This window comes from Canis lupus, chromosome 27 (genome assembly GCF_003254725.2).
Source record: "Canis lupus dingo isolate Sandy chromosome 27, ASM325472v2, whole genome shotgun sequence".
Taxonomy (NCBI): domain Eukaryota; kingdom Metazoa; phylum Chordata; class Mammalia; order Carnivora; family Canidae; genus Canis; species Canis lupus.
In genome coordinates, this window is record NC_064269.1 from 22415986 (window position 1) to 22432426 (window position 16441).

Below are 16441 nucleotides of genomic sequence, written 5' to 3' on the forward strand. Positions count from 1 at the left end.
TGTTCACTCTTTATAGCTCAGGTTGAACTCAGGTGTGCAGGATGTTTTGCAAGTTATCTAGGTAAGTTTGTGGGACCAGAGGAATTGAGAACCCCTATCTTCCTCCATCTTGCCTCCTCCCATTTATTAGTACTGAAAAATGAAGTCAGACTGGCCATCTTAAGATTCCTTGACGGGAGAGGTTTTAATGGAGCAATAGAAATGAAGTGAAAGCCTGATTAGAGTGAGCCATGCAGAAAACAGGAAGGTAGGCAAGCCTTTTAGGTGGTCTTATATAAGGATATCGGATATATAAAGGATAACAGAATTAGAGCAAAAAATGGAGAGGGATGTGAAATCTGGGGAGGAAAAAATTTATGAAAAACTAGAGGTATTAATTACGGGGGCCAAGGCTTGTCAAAGAGGCCATAAAGGATAGGATCCAGTGTAAAGGTGGCAGAAGGTACATATAGACCATACCATAAAGGGAGGAAAGGCAAAGATTTATAGGTAGGTTCAAAGACTTAGGTGTCTAACTGAGATTATTCTTTCCAGTGTTATGAGAGATAAAGTCAATAGCTGAACATAGGAAAGAGGAGAGGATTTTGTAGGCTTGAAGAGTGAGGAGAATGAAACAGTAGTAGGAACACTGGATGGTACAAAGTCTATTTAAAATCTGTGCTCCATAAATTTGAGCTCATGTATTTTTCTCTGACAAGGTTCAGCTGCTCATATTGCCAGCGCAGAATAAATGGAGACTTGAGTTGAACTAGATAGAACTAACAGTTTGCCAGCTAAGCTTCTCAGAGGGACAGGAACATAAGGGAAGTGAAAATATATAAATTAGTGATTATGGTGATGAGCTGTGAAACCTAACCTGGGTAAGGAAGTGAAAGAATGAAGGGCTTAATGGTCAATGAAGAAATGGTAGGGCTAATGGATTGGAGATTCCAATGGAGCATTCTGCAGTAAGTGGGTGAGCCAAAAGGAGAGAAGATAGTCATCCAAAAGTCTGTATATTCTGGGGATTAGCCACTCTATTGATTAGTAACTTTAGATAGTGTTCTTTTCTTTCTATACTTTCCCTTAGGGAAATGAGGAGGCAGTGGTTATCATCAAGACAGTTCTCAAATTTGTATTCTGTAGCCCTGACCTCTTTGCTAAACCTCAGTTCTCCAGGTTCAGTGCCTGCAAATATTGCCTGGATGCTCTACCAGCACCTCATACTAATTATATTTAAACTCCTTTCAACACTATTTCATCCAAATTTACTTGTTCTGGACTATAGTTTTGTTTTGTTTTTACTCTTATTGCTGTCCTTGCCTCCAGTTTCAATCATTATCAAATAAGTTAGCTTAAATAATACTTATTGGATTGATTCTGCTGTGTTTATTACATTGTCATGACTTTAGTTTTAGTAACTACTCTTAATAGTTCCTCTTGATAATCATTTTTTTCTAATATAAGATTCATTTTCAAAATTATATTCTTAATAGCCTCAGCCTATCTCAATAGCTTTTTGGGTTACCATTTCTTTTAGAATAATGTCATTTATAGCATAGGCTCCAGTCTTCTTATCTATTCCCATGTCTATCACCTTTTCTTGGAATCTCCCAGGACCCATGAATTTGTTGGCCTTTCCAGTGCAATCCCATTTCCATATCTTGTTGCCTGAATTTCCCTCTTCCTGAGATACCTTCCCCTTATATCTGAATGTTAAAATCTTTTGGGCACAAACTTAAATACGACCTGCTCTATAAAATTTTTTACTTCATTCTAGGTGTTGAAAATAATTTTTCATTTCTCTAAACTTGTTAAATAACTCTCTGTATATCTGTCAGTCATAAAAGTCAGTCATTAATCTTTCTAGGCATCTAGTAGTATTAAAACTGTTTTTACATATATTTTATTTTGATCCTTACAATAACAAAAAGAGGCCTTTTTAAAAGATTTTATTTATTTAGTTGAGAGACAGAGACAGAAAAAATGTGTATGTGAGTGGGAAGATAGGCAGGGGGAGAGAGAGAATTTTAAGCAGACCCTATGCTGAACACAGAACCTGTCTTGGGGCTTGACACACAGTCCTGAGATCATGACCTCTTCTGAAATCAAGAGTTGGACACTCAACCGAGTGACCCAGGCACTCCAACATGAGGTCTTATTTACCACCATTTTAAAGATGTGGAAACTGAGAATGAGAAAATTATTTAAATTGCATATTAGTTACATAGTATTAATTGTATAGTAATTAAATTGTCACTGTCACTCTTGCCTTTGAATGACTTATATACCTATTTTTTTTTTTTTTTACTTGTTTCCATACTTTGTTCTTAATGCATTGGATCATGACTTTGTACATAATGGATAGTCTTACTTGAATGAATGAAAGACTGGATTCATGGAAGCAAAAGTGTTTTTCATAATTACTATTTGAGGGATATGTGTTTTAAAGTAATTTGGGTGCATATTAATAGCCTTTTGTTATGTTGTGACATTTAAGTCTGGCAGGAAGAAGAAGAAAGTCACCAAAGCTGAACGATTAAAGCAGCTACAAGAGGAGGAGGAAAGACGGCAAAAAGAGGAAGGTACAAAATACACAATGATACTATTTTCATATGCAGGGAATATAACAATAGGTTGATGTTTCTACATCCCAGGCAATATTTTTAAAAAGAATTTTCAAAACTCTTCCAATTTTTCAAATTTAATTTGTTTTATAATAGATATCTGCTGTTTAAAGGACACCCAGAAAGTTGTTAGTACATACCAATCATTTTCAGGTATATCTTGAAATAGAGTTGATAAAATACAGAATGCCCAGTTAAATTTGAATTTCAGATAAATAGTGGATAATTTGGGATAATTTGTCTCATGCAATGTGGAACCTACTTAAATAAAAAAAAAAAAAAGAAGCAATTCATTTATCTGAAATTCAAGTCAACTGAGCATCCTGTATTTTTATTTGCTAACTCTGGCAGCCCTATCTTGAAGCATTTGTATTTACTGATGAACTTAGGGGAAGTAGGCTAATTGTACATTAAGAATTCTGAAATTCAAATGCATTAAATATGGGAAATAGATACTAGCAAGAATTGTACACAGTAGCCTAAGTTCTTATAGTTTAATAATATTTATTTGCCAAATTTAAAGAGGATTTTCATTTGTAAAAAAAAAAGTCAATTAAAAATTTATAAAAACATCAGTATTTAAAATACTAAAAGGCAATTTAAAAAATCTGAATATTTCAAGTGGTTGTAACTTTTAGCATTAAGAATATTTATGGATTCAAATTCAGGTTTTAAAAGTCTGTCCTCAGGTTCCATGTTGATTTTTTATGTATAATTATTATAAACCCTTGTTAGGTGACTTGTGATAAGAATACAATCTCGGGATCTAGATCTTGGGGAAAGTTTTCTTGAATTAAACTCAATATTTTTCCACATGTATTCGTATTTTGTTTTTAATAGTGAAAGCAAGAGAAGATTAAGGTAATTGCTTCTGATGATGTAGACGTCATAAACTTACAGAAATCTGAAGATTTTACACATAAGAGATCTTAATTACTCATGATAGATCTGTCCTCTTTTATTGGTTATAATTATTATTGGATTTCTATAAACTTTTTGGGGAAGAGAAACATCATTATAGGGCTATTTTCTTGGCCGGAAAGTTTGAATCATGTTACTTTTCTTTCTTTTTTTTTTTTTTTAAAGACTATTTATTTTTTCATGAGAAACACAGAGAGAGAGGGGCAGAGACACAGGCAGAGGGAGAAGCAGGCTCCTCTTGAATAGAGAGAGCCCAATGCGGAACTCGATCCCAGACCTCTAGGATCATGCCCTGGGCTGAAGGCGGCGCTAAACCACTGAGCCACCTGGGCTGCCCTCATGTTACTTTTCTAAAGAAATCCAGTATTTGTCTTATTTCTACTCCATGACATGGGTTGTGACTTCTATAAAATATTCCACTATCCTTAAATCTTGAAAATATTTTACGTAAGTTTAAGGGCTTAAAAATAGATTGATTTAATCACTGAGAAAAAACTTTTTTTTGGTTCTTTAGAGGAAGCCCGTGTGAAATATGAAAAAGAAGAAATGGAAAGGCTTGAACTAGAACGGATTGAGAAAGAAAAATGGAATCAACTCGAATCAAAAGTATATAAACATTAGTATTGTTATCAATGAAGACAAAACTATATGGCTATCAGATCTGTAATGTCACTCCCCCATATCTATCACTAATGTTTAGGCCTATATAACCTGATTTAACTCATTTAATCCTACCAGAAAGTTAATGAAATTATTACCCACATTTCACAGATAAGGAAATTGAGGAATAGAGAAAGTAAGAGGCTAATAAGTTGCAGAGCCAGGATTTAGGCATAAATAGTCTTGCTTCAGAGTCCTTGCTTGTAAGCATTAAGTTACTTTTCTCAGTCTGTTTTGTAGATAATTGAACAGGAAACCCCCTCCCCTAAAATTCAAATTCTACCTCTCCTTTTCTAGTTTTACTTCTCTTTTTCACCAGAATTTTTCAGCTCTGTAGTTCTGAAATATTTTGATCAGAGGGCAACCTCATAAGTATTAAAAGTTGAAGACCCCCAAGGAGATTTGTTTATGTGGGTTATATCTATCAATGTTTACCATTTTAGAAACTCAGACTGAGAAATTTTAAAACATATTAACAGACAGTAAATATTGTTAAAGATAAACATTAATAAAAATAAATATATTAACATGTATTTATAAGAAAACAACTATGCATATTATATATAATGTATATTGAGTTATAATTGATATGTACCATTAGGTTCAGGTGTACAACATGGTGATCAATACTTGTATATATTGTGAAATGATTATTACAATAAGTCTAGCTAACATCCATCACGACACTTTATATATTTTTTAAATTTGGGAAATAAGTGGCATTGTTTATATTTTTAAAATCTCTTTGATGTCAGACTTAACAAAACACAGCTGGATTCTCATAACTACTTCAGGATTCTGTCTGTTTCAGTGTTTTTTGTTTTTTTTTTTAAAGAATTTATTTATTCATGAGAGACACACACACACAGAGAGGAGAGAGGCAGAGACACAGGCAGAGGGAGAAGCAGGCTCCATGCAGGGAGCTCAGCGTGGGACTGGATCCTGGGTCTTCAGGATCACACCCTGGGCCAAAGGCAAGCACTAAACTGCTGAGCCACCCAGGGGTCCCTCAATGTGTTGTTTTGATTGAAGTATATGAAGAAAATCTGGCCTCATAGATTCATAGTTGGAAAAAGGAATATTTAATAGCCTTTCAGATAATTGTGAATATTCTTTTTGATACTATACTAAAACTCAGTAAGTCATTGTTTTTCAATAAGGAATCTGAAGTCATATCAATGATGTTTTCATGCTCTGTTACACTAAAACATTGATTTATTTTACCCTTTAAATAGATTTATTTTACCATTTCTTTATCATGTATGATTTTGTAATATGTATTCATTGCTTGGAAAAATTTGGTTTACTGAATTATTTCGTTTTAAATGTTGATACAGGGCAGCCTGGGTGGCTCAGTGGTTTAGTGTTGCCTTCAGCCCAGGGCCTGATCCTGGAGACCCGGGATCGAGTCCCACATCGGGCTCCCTGTATGGAGCCTGCTTCTCCCTCTGCCTGTGTCTCTGCCTCTCTCTCTCTCTCTCTCTCTGTCTGTGTGTCTCATGAATAAATAAATAAAATCTTAAAAATAATAAAGATAAATGTTGACACATATTTATTATTATCAACAATCACATGCATTAATGTCATCTCTAATCAAATCAGAAAGGAGAAAATGTTAAGCTCACCATGGTAGATACAACTTTCTTAAGATGTGAAATTTTTTTAAAGATTCTCATTTATTTGAGAGAGAAAGAGAGAGTACAGAAGACAGCAGAGGTAGGGAGAGAGAGAATCTCAAGCAGGTTCCCTGCTGAGGGTGGAGCCCCACAATGTGGGGCCTGGGGCCTGATCCCATGACCCTGAGATCATGACCTGATCTCAACCTGAACTAACCCTGAGATCATGAACTGATCTCAACCTGAACTCAACTGACTGAGCCACCCATGCGCCCCTTTAAAATTTGAATTTAAAAAAAAAAAACCCAAATAAATAAATAAATAAATTTTTAAAAATTTGAATTTTTATTGGAAAACTTGAATTTTATCATTGGTAGTAAATACTTTTGTTTCCTGAAAGTGACATGTTTATTTCATTCATTTTTGAGAGTGTCTGCCAAAATACTCAAATAATTGCACAAGTATTTATTTCTCAAGACAGCCTTGTCTTTTGATACATTGCAGAAGTGCTTTATACATACTTCCCATTTTATCACACAGAATAACCAAAAGACATATACTGATGAGTTGACATTTAATAAAATTTATAATTTTTTATTTCATCAGGTCACTCTTATGTGAAACTGGCTGTTTACCACCCCTCTCCTCCAAAGAATGTGATCCCCTAATACAGCTTGTGCCTTGATTTGTGCTGAGGCAACAGCAATTTTATACCATTTTGCACCATTAGTACAAATGTATATGCTGCAAAAAAGGTGAATAGTGTTTTAGTGTTACTATGAAGACAGATTTGACCTCTCATATCCCTAAAGAGTCTTGGGGACCCGCCAGGAGTCGCAAACCAAACCACTGTTGCAGGTGAAACTTTTTGGAAATACCAGGTACATACAAGCTAACGTTAGTGTTCATTTTGAAACTAAGTATTTTACCAGTAAAGTTTAGATACTACCTGTGAAACATAAAGCTAAAATTGAAGAACTGGCCAATGTATCTATCCCCATGCAACAGGATCTAGAAAGGAGAAATGAAGAACTTGAAGAACTTTCTTTATTAGAGAGGTGTTTTCCTGAAGCAGAGAAATTGAAACAAGATACTAGATTGCTTTCTCAGGTAAGACTGATTTTTTTTTAAGTGAGCTAATACTTTTGTGCCACAAGAGGGAGTTATAATCTGATATTCTTTTCAGTCCTTCCCACACTAAGTTTGTGTGTAAAACATGTGTAATCTGACAAAGTTCTCATATTGCATGTAGCAAAGTAAATTCACCTAGCTTTGTAGAAAACTATTTGTCAATAATAAGACCCTTGAAATTTTTACATATTTTGACTCTGATTTAATTTTGTGGAATCCATACTGAGGAAATTAGTCTAAATTAAAATAGAAAACTGAATTTAGGGTAATCTAGTGTTGCTCAGAATAGCATAATTTGGAAATAATAAAGATTATCAGGAGTAAAAGGAAAAACTAATAATATGGCAAAAGATTGTGGTATAACTTTAAGCAAAAAAGGGTAAGTCCAAATGTAGAATTTGCATAGACTACAAAATGAATGGAAGAACTCACACTAAAATGCCAGTGGCATTTATAATTAGTAACAATTTGAGAAGTAGAAATTAGCCCATGTTGGCTGTTGTAAATATAGAAGTTATATGATTAGAGAAGAAAGCAAGACAAAACCGACTTATAAATACTGTTTTAAAAATATGACAGCTACTAGAATTGCTATTTATTTGAATTATGGAAGCTTTTAAATTATTTTGATGAAGAGAATTTTGTTATTTTAGAGATATTTAAAGTCAATGTTTTTTGCCTAAATTGGGAAAACTAGATTATGAGAACTGATACTTTGAAAAAAGTTACTGGGATCCCCGGGTGGCGCAGTGGTTTAGCGCCTGCCTTTGGCCCAGGGCGCGATCCTGGAGACCCAGGATCGAATCCCGCGTCGGGCTCCCAGTGCATGGAGCCTGTTTCTCCCTCTGTCTGTGTCTCTGCCTCTCTCTCTCTCTCTCTGTGACTATCATAAATAAAAAAAAAAAAAAAAAAAAAGAAAAAAGTTACTTAATCTTTGAATTTTCATCAGTGTGAACTTTCAGACATTTTTATTCCACAGTGGAAACACTACATTCAGTGTGATGGGAGTCCTGATCCTTCAATAGCCCCAGAAATTAATACTTTCATTAGTCTATGGAAAGAAGAAACAAATGAGACCTTTGAGGAAGTGATTGCAAAGAGTAAATTAGTGCTAAATGTAGGTACTGGAATATTATTCTATTATTTTAAATTATTTAAATTACAAATTGTCTGATATTGACTTCAAAATAGAAATAAATTGAATAACTATGGTACTTGCCAATTAATAACACTACTACTTGCTTGGCTATGGAGAAAAAATATTTGCTAATCTTTTCATTTTCTTTTTTATTTTTACAACTTCTATTTTTATTTTTTATCTTTGCCACCTTAGATAAGGTCAGCATAACATAAATGTGAAACATTATGTGTGTTAATCCAAGCAGGAAAAAAAGTCAAGTTGTATCCATTTATTTAGATAACTTTGGGGGAAAAATGCATGATTTTATCCTGAGTTGAAATTTTTTACTATTCTGTGATTCACTACAGATGTTTTTCAATGATAACTATGTGCCAGGCACCTACTTTTTTAAGCATGAAAGTACAAAGATGAGTAAGAATATTGTACCTTGTATTTCTGCAAATAGGATGAATAGGCTACCCTGAGGAACTACCATTTTATGATGCACTTAAAAATGCTAAAAAAAACTTTTAAAAATGATATTTAAATTAATTGCGTAGGGATGTCTAGGTGGCTCAGTTGGTTAAGTGTCTGACTCTTGGTTTCATCTCAGGTTCTGATCGTAAGGATCATGAGATCAAGTCCTACATTGGGCTCTGTGCTCAGCAGGGAGTCTACTTGAAGATTCTCTCCCTCTGTCCCTTATACTACTTTCATGCTCTCACATGTTGTGTCTCTCTCTCTAAATTAGATAAATAAATCTTAAATAAATTGATTTCCTAGTTCAAAACCAAGTAAGGGAAAATCTTTGAGTCCATAAAACAATTAAGAAAAGTGGGCAAGTCTCAGGACGCCTGGGTGGCTCAGTGGTTGAGCATCTGCTTTGGGCTCAGGGCATGCTCCTGCAGTCCTAGGATCAAGTCCCACATTGGACTCCCTGCTTCTCCCTCTGCCTATGTCTCTCTCTCTCTCTCTGTGTGTGTGTGTGTCTCTCTCATGAATAAATACTCTGTGTATGTGTGTGTGTCTCTCATGAATAAATAAAATCTTAAAAAAAAAAAGTGAGCATGTCTCAAAGTCAGTGGCTTCCCAGAGAAGCCACATCCCCAGAGGCTCCTCTCTCTAGTAAGTCTTAGGTTAGCATTAGTTTCAAGGACCATCAGGAGGCAAAGTCTAGAGTACATAAAAGGTGGCAACTTGAATCAGAGATTCCTTATATGGCTGGGAGCCTCAAAAAGTTACTCTGGATAATAGGGGAAATGCCTATTCTGCAAAAAAAAAAAAAAAAAAAAAAAAAAAAAGGAAAAAGGATATGAACTTGTTTGGCTCATCTTTAGCTTAGAGAAGGGAAACAAAAAAAATAATTCTTAATCACAAGTGAATCAGAAGTTGGATTGGAAGAATGTACCAGAATATAGCACAGATATAAAGAGATGGAAAATATGAATGAGCAGTTAATGGACATGTATGATAGAGGAAAAGAGGCTAAAATACACTGAAAAGGAGTACCAGGAGGAGATGCAAAAGACTGAGGGAATGACAATATTCAAAGCGAAAATGGCTGACATTTTCCAGAATTGAGGAAGGATACAAACCCTCAGATTCAGGAAACCCAACAAATCCTAACTTAGATTGAATAGAAGAATCTACACTAGACTCACCTGTATCATTGTTGAAACGGGAAGGAATTCACTGCTCTTGGTCCTATTGTCCTCTAATGTTTTTTGTTACAATGCATCACCACGTTTTGTGTTTCTTGTCACTGTGGTTTACTCCACATTTACATGTTGTAAGATTGAGTAACTCCAGACTCTACCTAACATGCATTTGATCTGAACATGCTTGTGAGACCCATTTTACATATGAAGAGAGAGAAACTGTGACTTGAGTCAGAGATTTTTGATGGATCTTACTCTGACTTTCCAAAGGCTCCATGGAGCCTCCCATACACTGTGAGGCGGTCTTGCCATTGCACATCCTCTCTGCCAGGCTGTCATGGCATGATGCTGGTCTAGGGATCCAGTGCTCTGCAAAAGCCGAGAGAGAGGGGAAGTAGAAGAAGTAGTAGAGTTTATCAGTGATGAGCTGGAAATGACATCTTCCTATTATGAGAATGGGTTACAGAAGGAGAAAAAAATAGAGGAAAATGAGAAAAAGATAAGTAAAACAAAACAGGAGACAGAAGTGGGGGATGATTATAGCAATAGGAAACTAAAGCAGGCAGCACATGAGGAACAAATAATTGGATAGCAGTGATGCCATCCATGGCAAACACAGAGTTCCAAATGATCAAATTTATTCATTTGGCAAGTTCTTAACTAATACTATGCCAGGCTTTAGAAATAGCAACTTGCTGAATTCTTATAATAACCCTATAAGGTAGGCACCATTATTCCTATTTTACAAATGAAGAAGGCACAGTGATGCATAGAGGCACAAAGACATTACATACCTTGCCCAAGATCACACTACTAATAAGAAGTGGTTAGGATTGAAGCCTTGCATTTCTGACTTGAGTCCACACTGGCCTAGACCACTATGCTGCCTTTCTTAATTTAGAAATTGTTTAAGTATTATCTGTGTCAGTGTTCAAAACTAAATCTTGCCACTTACTTCTTGTTCCTTGATCATGCTGTGCCTCTGTTTCTCCCAACACTTTAAATATCTCCACTCTCTTCTTGCTTGTATGGTTTCTGAGATGTTAAATTCAATTCTTAATTTTGTTCCTCTAAAGGTAGGGCATTTTTATACTCTGGCTCCTGTAGGGATTTTTTCCGTATCTTTGATTTTCTGTGGTTTGAAAATGATATGCCTAAGTGTAGTTTTTTAGGGCACTTATCCTTGCTTGGTGTTCTTTGAGCTTCCTGAACCTGTGGTTTGGCATCTGATATTAACTTAGGAAATTCTGTTATTATTATTTCAAATATTTCTTCTGTTCCTTTCTCTCTTTTTTTCCTCCTTCTAGTATTCCCATTATGTGTATGTTACACCCTTTGTAGTTGTTCCACAGGCCTTGGATATTTTTGTCTGTTTTTTAAATTGTTTTTTTCAGGTTTTTGTTGTCTTTGCCATTTGGTTTTCAAGGATTCTATTGCTATGTCCTCTGACTCAGAGATTCTTTCTTCAGCTGAGTCCAGTCTACTAATAAGCCACCAAAGGCATGCCATCAAAGGCATTCCTATTACAGTATCCGATGATCTAACATTTCTATGTGGTTCTTTCTTAGGATTTCCATCTCTCTCCTTTACATTGCCCATCCATGTATGCTATCTATTTTATCCAGTAGAGCTCCTAGCATATTAATCATAGTTGTTTTAAATTCATGGTCTGGTAATTCCAACATCTCAGCCATGTGTGGTTCTGATGTTTGCTTTGTCTTTTCAAATTGTGGTTTTTGCCTTTTGGTATGGCTTATAATTTTCTCCTGATAGCTGGACATGATGTACCAGGTAAAAGGAGGTACTATAAATACTGTAATAATGTGACTGTGAGGTAAGGTAAGGGGAGGGGAAGAATCCTATAGTCCTGCAATTAGGCCTCAATCTTTTAGTAATCCTATGCCTGTGTCTCTGTACAGAGAACTTCACAAGTGTTTTTAATTTTTTTTAAAGGAATTAATTTTTTTTATAGATTTTCTTTATTTATTCATAAGAGACACAGAGAGAAAGGCACAGAGACACAGGCAGAGGGAGAAGCAGGTTCCATGCAAGGAGCCAGCTGTGGGACTCGATCCTGGGTCTCCAGGATCACACCCCGGGCTGCAGGTGGCGCTAAGCCGCTGCGCCACCGGGGCTGCCCGTGTTTTTAATTTTTTTTATTCCCTCTTAGGTGGAAGGGAATGGCTAGAGCCAGCTGGAGTTGTGTATTTTCTTTCCCCCAGGTGAGTTAGGCTCAGATAAAATTCCTGCAGATTAGGCTCTAATTAGTTCCCCCCAAGATTAGGCCTTGTTAAGAACAGAGTACTCTGGCATATTTCAAAATCATTCCTTTCCCCTTTCCTCTGCTAGAAGTAGGAGGGGATTTTACTCCTGTAGTTATTGTAAGAACCTGGTAGAGTTTTTGGAGGTCAATCTAACAATATTGTGGGCTCTTTTCCTTCCAGGACTGTGCTCTCCTGGAGTTTTTTTTTTTTTTTTTTTTTTATTTATTTATGATAGTCACACACACACAGAGAGAGAGAGAGAGGCAGAGACATAGGCAGAGGGAGAAGCAGGCTCCATGCACCGGGAGCCCGATGTGGGATTCGATCCTGGGGTCTCCAGGATTGCGCCCTGGGCCAAAGGCAGGCGCTAAACCGCTGCGCCACCCAGGGATCCCTCTCCTGGAGTTTTTAATTCTCAAGAGTTGTCTACACTGAGCCTCCAATAATTTGTCATTTACAATTCAGTTTTTACCTCTCACTGGTTTCTGCAGTGGCTTTTGCTCCTAAGTATAGGTCCCTCCAATCTTGAGGGCAGGTGTTTGCCCTTTCTCCTTCCCTCTTGTGGATCAAAGAAGACTTGCTGATTTTTCAGTCTGTTGAGCTTTTTACTTGTTAGGATGGGTGGGATCTCCCAAACTCCTTACAGTTGAAACCTTGTTTTCCTTATCTATAAAAATAGACACAATAACAGTATCTAGCTCATAGAGTTACGATGAAGACAGAATGAATTAAAACATAAGCATTTAGAACAATTCTTGGCATATAGTAAGTGTAGGAGAGAAAATTCTCCTACCCTTCAAGGTCTTTCAGCTGGACTGAAAATTCAGTTCACATGAGACAGGTTAATGGGAGAAAAAAAGACAATTTTATTACATGCATATGGATATCCAATAATGAAATTGTGACCCAAAGAAATGACCAAGGCAGGCACATTTTAAGCAAAGAAACAATAGATTTGTGAGGAATTTACAAGATAAGGAAAAGAGGTGTTAGTGAACTTGAGTTAGTGAGGAATTCTAAGTGCAATTTGGGCTGAGGTAGTAGATTAGTAAAAATTCAATTCAAAATGTTAAATATTGTGTCTTTTTGGTGCATTTGAGGGTAGCCTGCCCTGGGCTCCTACATAAACATTCAATATATATTAGTAACTCTCTTCTTATCCTCTTGTTGTTATACTATTGTTGTTATACTATTATTTCTACTGTTCCATAGTCATAGGTATCCAGGCTGTCCCTGCTGTATTAACTTGCTAATGAAAATACTGTTACACATAGTTGGGAATTCTTACAATGGAGTTCCTGGAAGGAAATATTTTATTTTTCCATGATCTTAAATAATACAATAAATAAATAAAAGGTTTTTATCATGTTTTACTGATGATGTGTTTTTCAATTCAAAAGATAGAATATCCCCTTTTCACTTTTTCTTTGAGTAGTTTTCAAAAGATTAATTTATTTTTATAAAGTTTTTACTTTGTTTTTATTTTATAGTTAATTGAGAAATTGAAATTAATTTTATTGGAAACGCCACCATATTATTTGGAAGATAAAAATATAATACAATACCAAGGATCAGTTCTAGAAATGCAGGAGCTCCTTCATCTTAAGTTTAATATAGCCACAGAAATACTTCTCAGAGTAAGTGTTATTATTTTGCCTCTAAGTTATGATTAACTTTTTTTTTTGATTAACTTTTTTGACTGTTAAAATTTTATACTATATGATAAAAATCCAGTATATTTTTAATTAAAAGGCTAGGAAAAAGTCATATATTTATCCAGTTTAACAATCATAAATATTTCTAAAGAAAAAAAACATTGTTAGTATAGTTGAAGTCCAGTTTTTTTCTTTTTTCTTATTCTTGCTAAGGTTTACTAGGATCACTATGAAAATAAATTCACGAAACATTATATGTTAGACATTCACTACTCTAGGAAGTCAATTGATAAAGATCATAATTATTGGTAGTCAGTCACTCTATCTTTCTCAAATATCTTGTCACTAATAATAATATCCATATAACTGTAAAATCATTATTATACCTTAGAAAGTACTAATTCCATTATCTAATGTCCAGTTCATATTTAAATTTTGGCTAATATCCTATCCCATGAATGTCTTCTATGGCTATTTTTGTTTTATTTTGTTCTTTAAATCAGAAAACAACAAAGTTACACTTTTTTTGGGTGGGGGGCATATTTTATCTTTTGATTTATTTTGGTCTCTGTATAGCCTTAGTAGAATATGTTCTAAATACTGCAAAGAAGGATTCAACTTCTTTCTTACTAAATTTATTTTTAGTAGTAATATTCATAATGTAATTTTGGAACTATTTTGTTTATATTGTAAGAAAAGCAAGGAAATGTATTACAATTATTAGTAATTGAGATTATTTTAAGATAAAAAAGGATACAGTATGTAAAAGGAAAGGAGATTAGAAAAAATACTGTAATATTAAATTCAAAATGGAAAAATCAGTATGAACCAGGCTTCTTTTTAATTCATAAAATGGAATCAGATGTAATTGAGGTAGACAGCCAATTCCAGGCTGGGAGTAGGGAAAATGAAAGATGAAGGGAGTTATCTTGTGCTAAAAAGCAAATAAATGCTCAGATAGTAAATGGAGTCATATCCAAAGGGACCGAACCAGCTTAAAGGGGCTCCCACTGGTCAAATTTTGGAATAATTTGAATATCAGAAAGAATAATTGTAATTGATTATAGTACATTGAATAAAAATCCATAGATCTAAAGTGTACTCCAAAAAAGGAAGGGGGAAAAGAGGGTTGGGGGAAAGAATAGTTCTTTATTGAAGAATGCTGTCTGATAAATGTAGAAGGAATTGTCAGAAAATCACAATTTTTTAATCCTCAGTGTAATGAATGATAAGAATCACTTTCACTTAAATAATTAGGTGAAAAGTTGTTGAGGAACAATTACTTTTTAAAAACTACTAAACTGAAAATCAATGACTTTTTAAAACTTGGCAATAAATTCAATCTCCAATACTTCTAAGTTTTTATATTATGGCAACTAAATACATATAATATTGACTTAGTTAAGCCATTTAAGAGAGTTAATATGCATCAAGCTATATTAGTCTTTACTAAAACATTTTTAAGAACATCCACAAATTGTACTTGGTGTTGGACATCAAGTATTACTAATAAAACATGACTCATTTGGATTTCATAAACTGGATTTTTTTTTCTAAATTTGATAATATTCAGAAATAGACTAACATTTGCAGTAATCTGATCTACATTTTAAGGTACAGATAAAGGGGACGCCTGGGTGGCTCAGTGGCTGAGCATCTGCCTTTGGTTCAGGGCATGATCCTAGGGTCCTGATATCAAGTCCCGCATCAGGCTTCCTGCATAGAGCCTGCTTCTGCACCGCATCAGACTTCCTGCATGGAGCCTGCTTCTCCCTCTACCTGTGTCTCTGCCTCTCTCTCTTTCTCTCTCTGTATCTCTCATGAATAAATAAATAAAACCCTTTAAAAAAAATAAGGTACAGATAAAGAAGCATGTGTATAAAGTCATGATAATGTTAAAATTGGAAAGGGTAATATAATAGTAATCCTAGGAATACAGGAACAACTTTAATCCTCAGACACAGTTGTGAAGCACATTTAGTTAAGTAATTAAATAAATCATTTGTATCATTAAGATAATTTTTTAAACAATTTTTTTGTTATTTTGATACTTTTACCCAAATTACTCTCTTAAGTAACGAATCTAACACCTAAGTGATGAAATAACTCATCTAAGTTGCATAGTTTATGAGGCCTCTCATCTTTTATAATGTTTTCTTTTTCTTCTTATAGCAAGCTAGTACATTAGCAGATCTGGACAGTGGAAATATGGAAAAAGTCATTCAAGATGAAAATGTTACTCTATATGTGTGGGCAAACCTCAAGAAGAATCCAAGGTATTCCCATGGGTGATACTGTAGGTTAAAATATATTGGGAGTTGCCTCATGATGACTAAGCAGATGGCTGTTGCATACTAGTATGGTATACTTAGAAAAAACCCATGTTAGGAAGTCAACCAACTGGAGTTTGTATCACAGACCTGCCATTTGTTTACCTTAGGCATGTTATTTTTAGCTAATAACATCTTTCTGAGAAATGATAGTGATAATGATGAATTCATGATCATTTCTGCTGCTTAATCTTCAACATTTCAAATTAATTGAGTTAGTATGGCAGGGGAAAAAAAAACAAAAACAAAGTATATGCTAGGAGGCCTAGGTTCTAGGGTGCCAGCTCTGAAAAGACTAGTCATATGAGAATGGAAAGAATTGGACTTTAATTTGGTATTTAGTAACAGGAAGGAACAAAATATTTTCCAAGTTACATTTGCTTTAAAATATTCTGTCTTCAAATCTAATGAGACAATATAGCAATATATTCTTTTTCATTGTAAAATGTGTTACATACAGAAGAGTAAAAAATTAATCTT

At 34.7% G+C, this 16441-nt stretch overlaps 1 protein-coding gene across 12 annotated transcripts in view; it reads left to right on the forward strand.

The window, feature by feature from the left end:
• Nucleotides 1-16441, forward strand: part of DNAI7 (dynein axonemal intermediate chain 7) — a 65755-nt gene that overhangs the window by 14227 nt on the left and 35087 nt on the right. For 7 of the 12 annotated variants that reach the window (XM_025455392.3, XM_025455394.3, XM_049102788.1 and 4 more), the window contains 6 exons: nt 2480-2564; nt 4042-4133; nt 6812-6913; nt 7914-8051; nt 13467-13613; nt 15804-15907. In XM_025455392.3, coding sequence (XP_025311177.1) covers nt 2480-2564; nt 4042-4133; nt 6812-6913; nt 7914-8051; nt 13467-13613; nt 15804-15907 — 668 coding nt within the window. The remainder of the gene's footprint in view (nt 1-2479; nt 2565-4041; nt 4134-6811; nt 6914-7913; nt 8052-13466; nt 13614-15803; nt 15908-16441) is intronic. The other 5 variants (XM_049102791.1, XM_049102787.1, XM_049102790.1 and 2 more) reach the window with 3 other exon arrangements.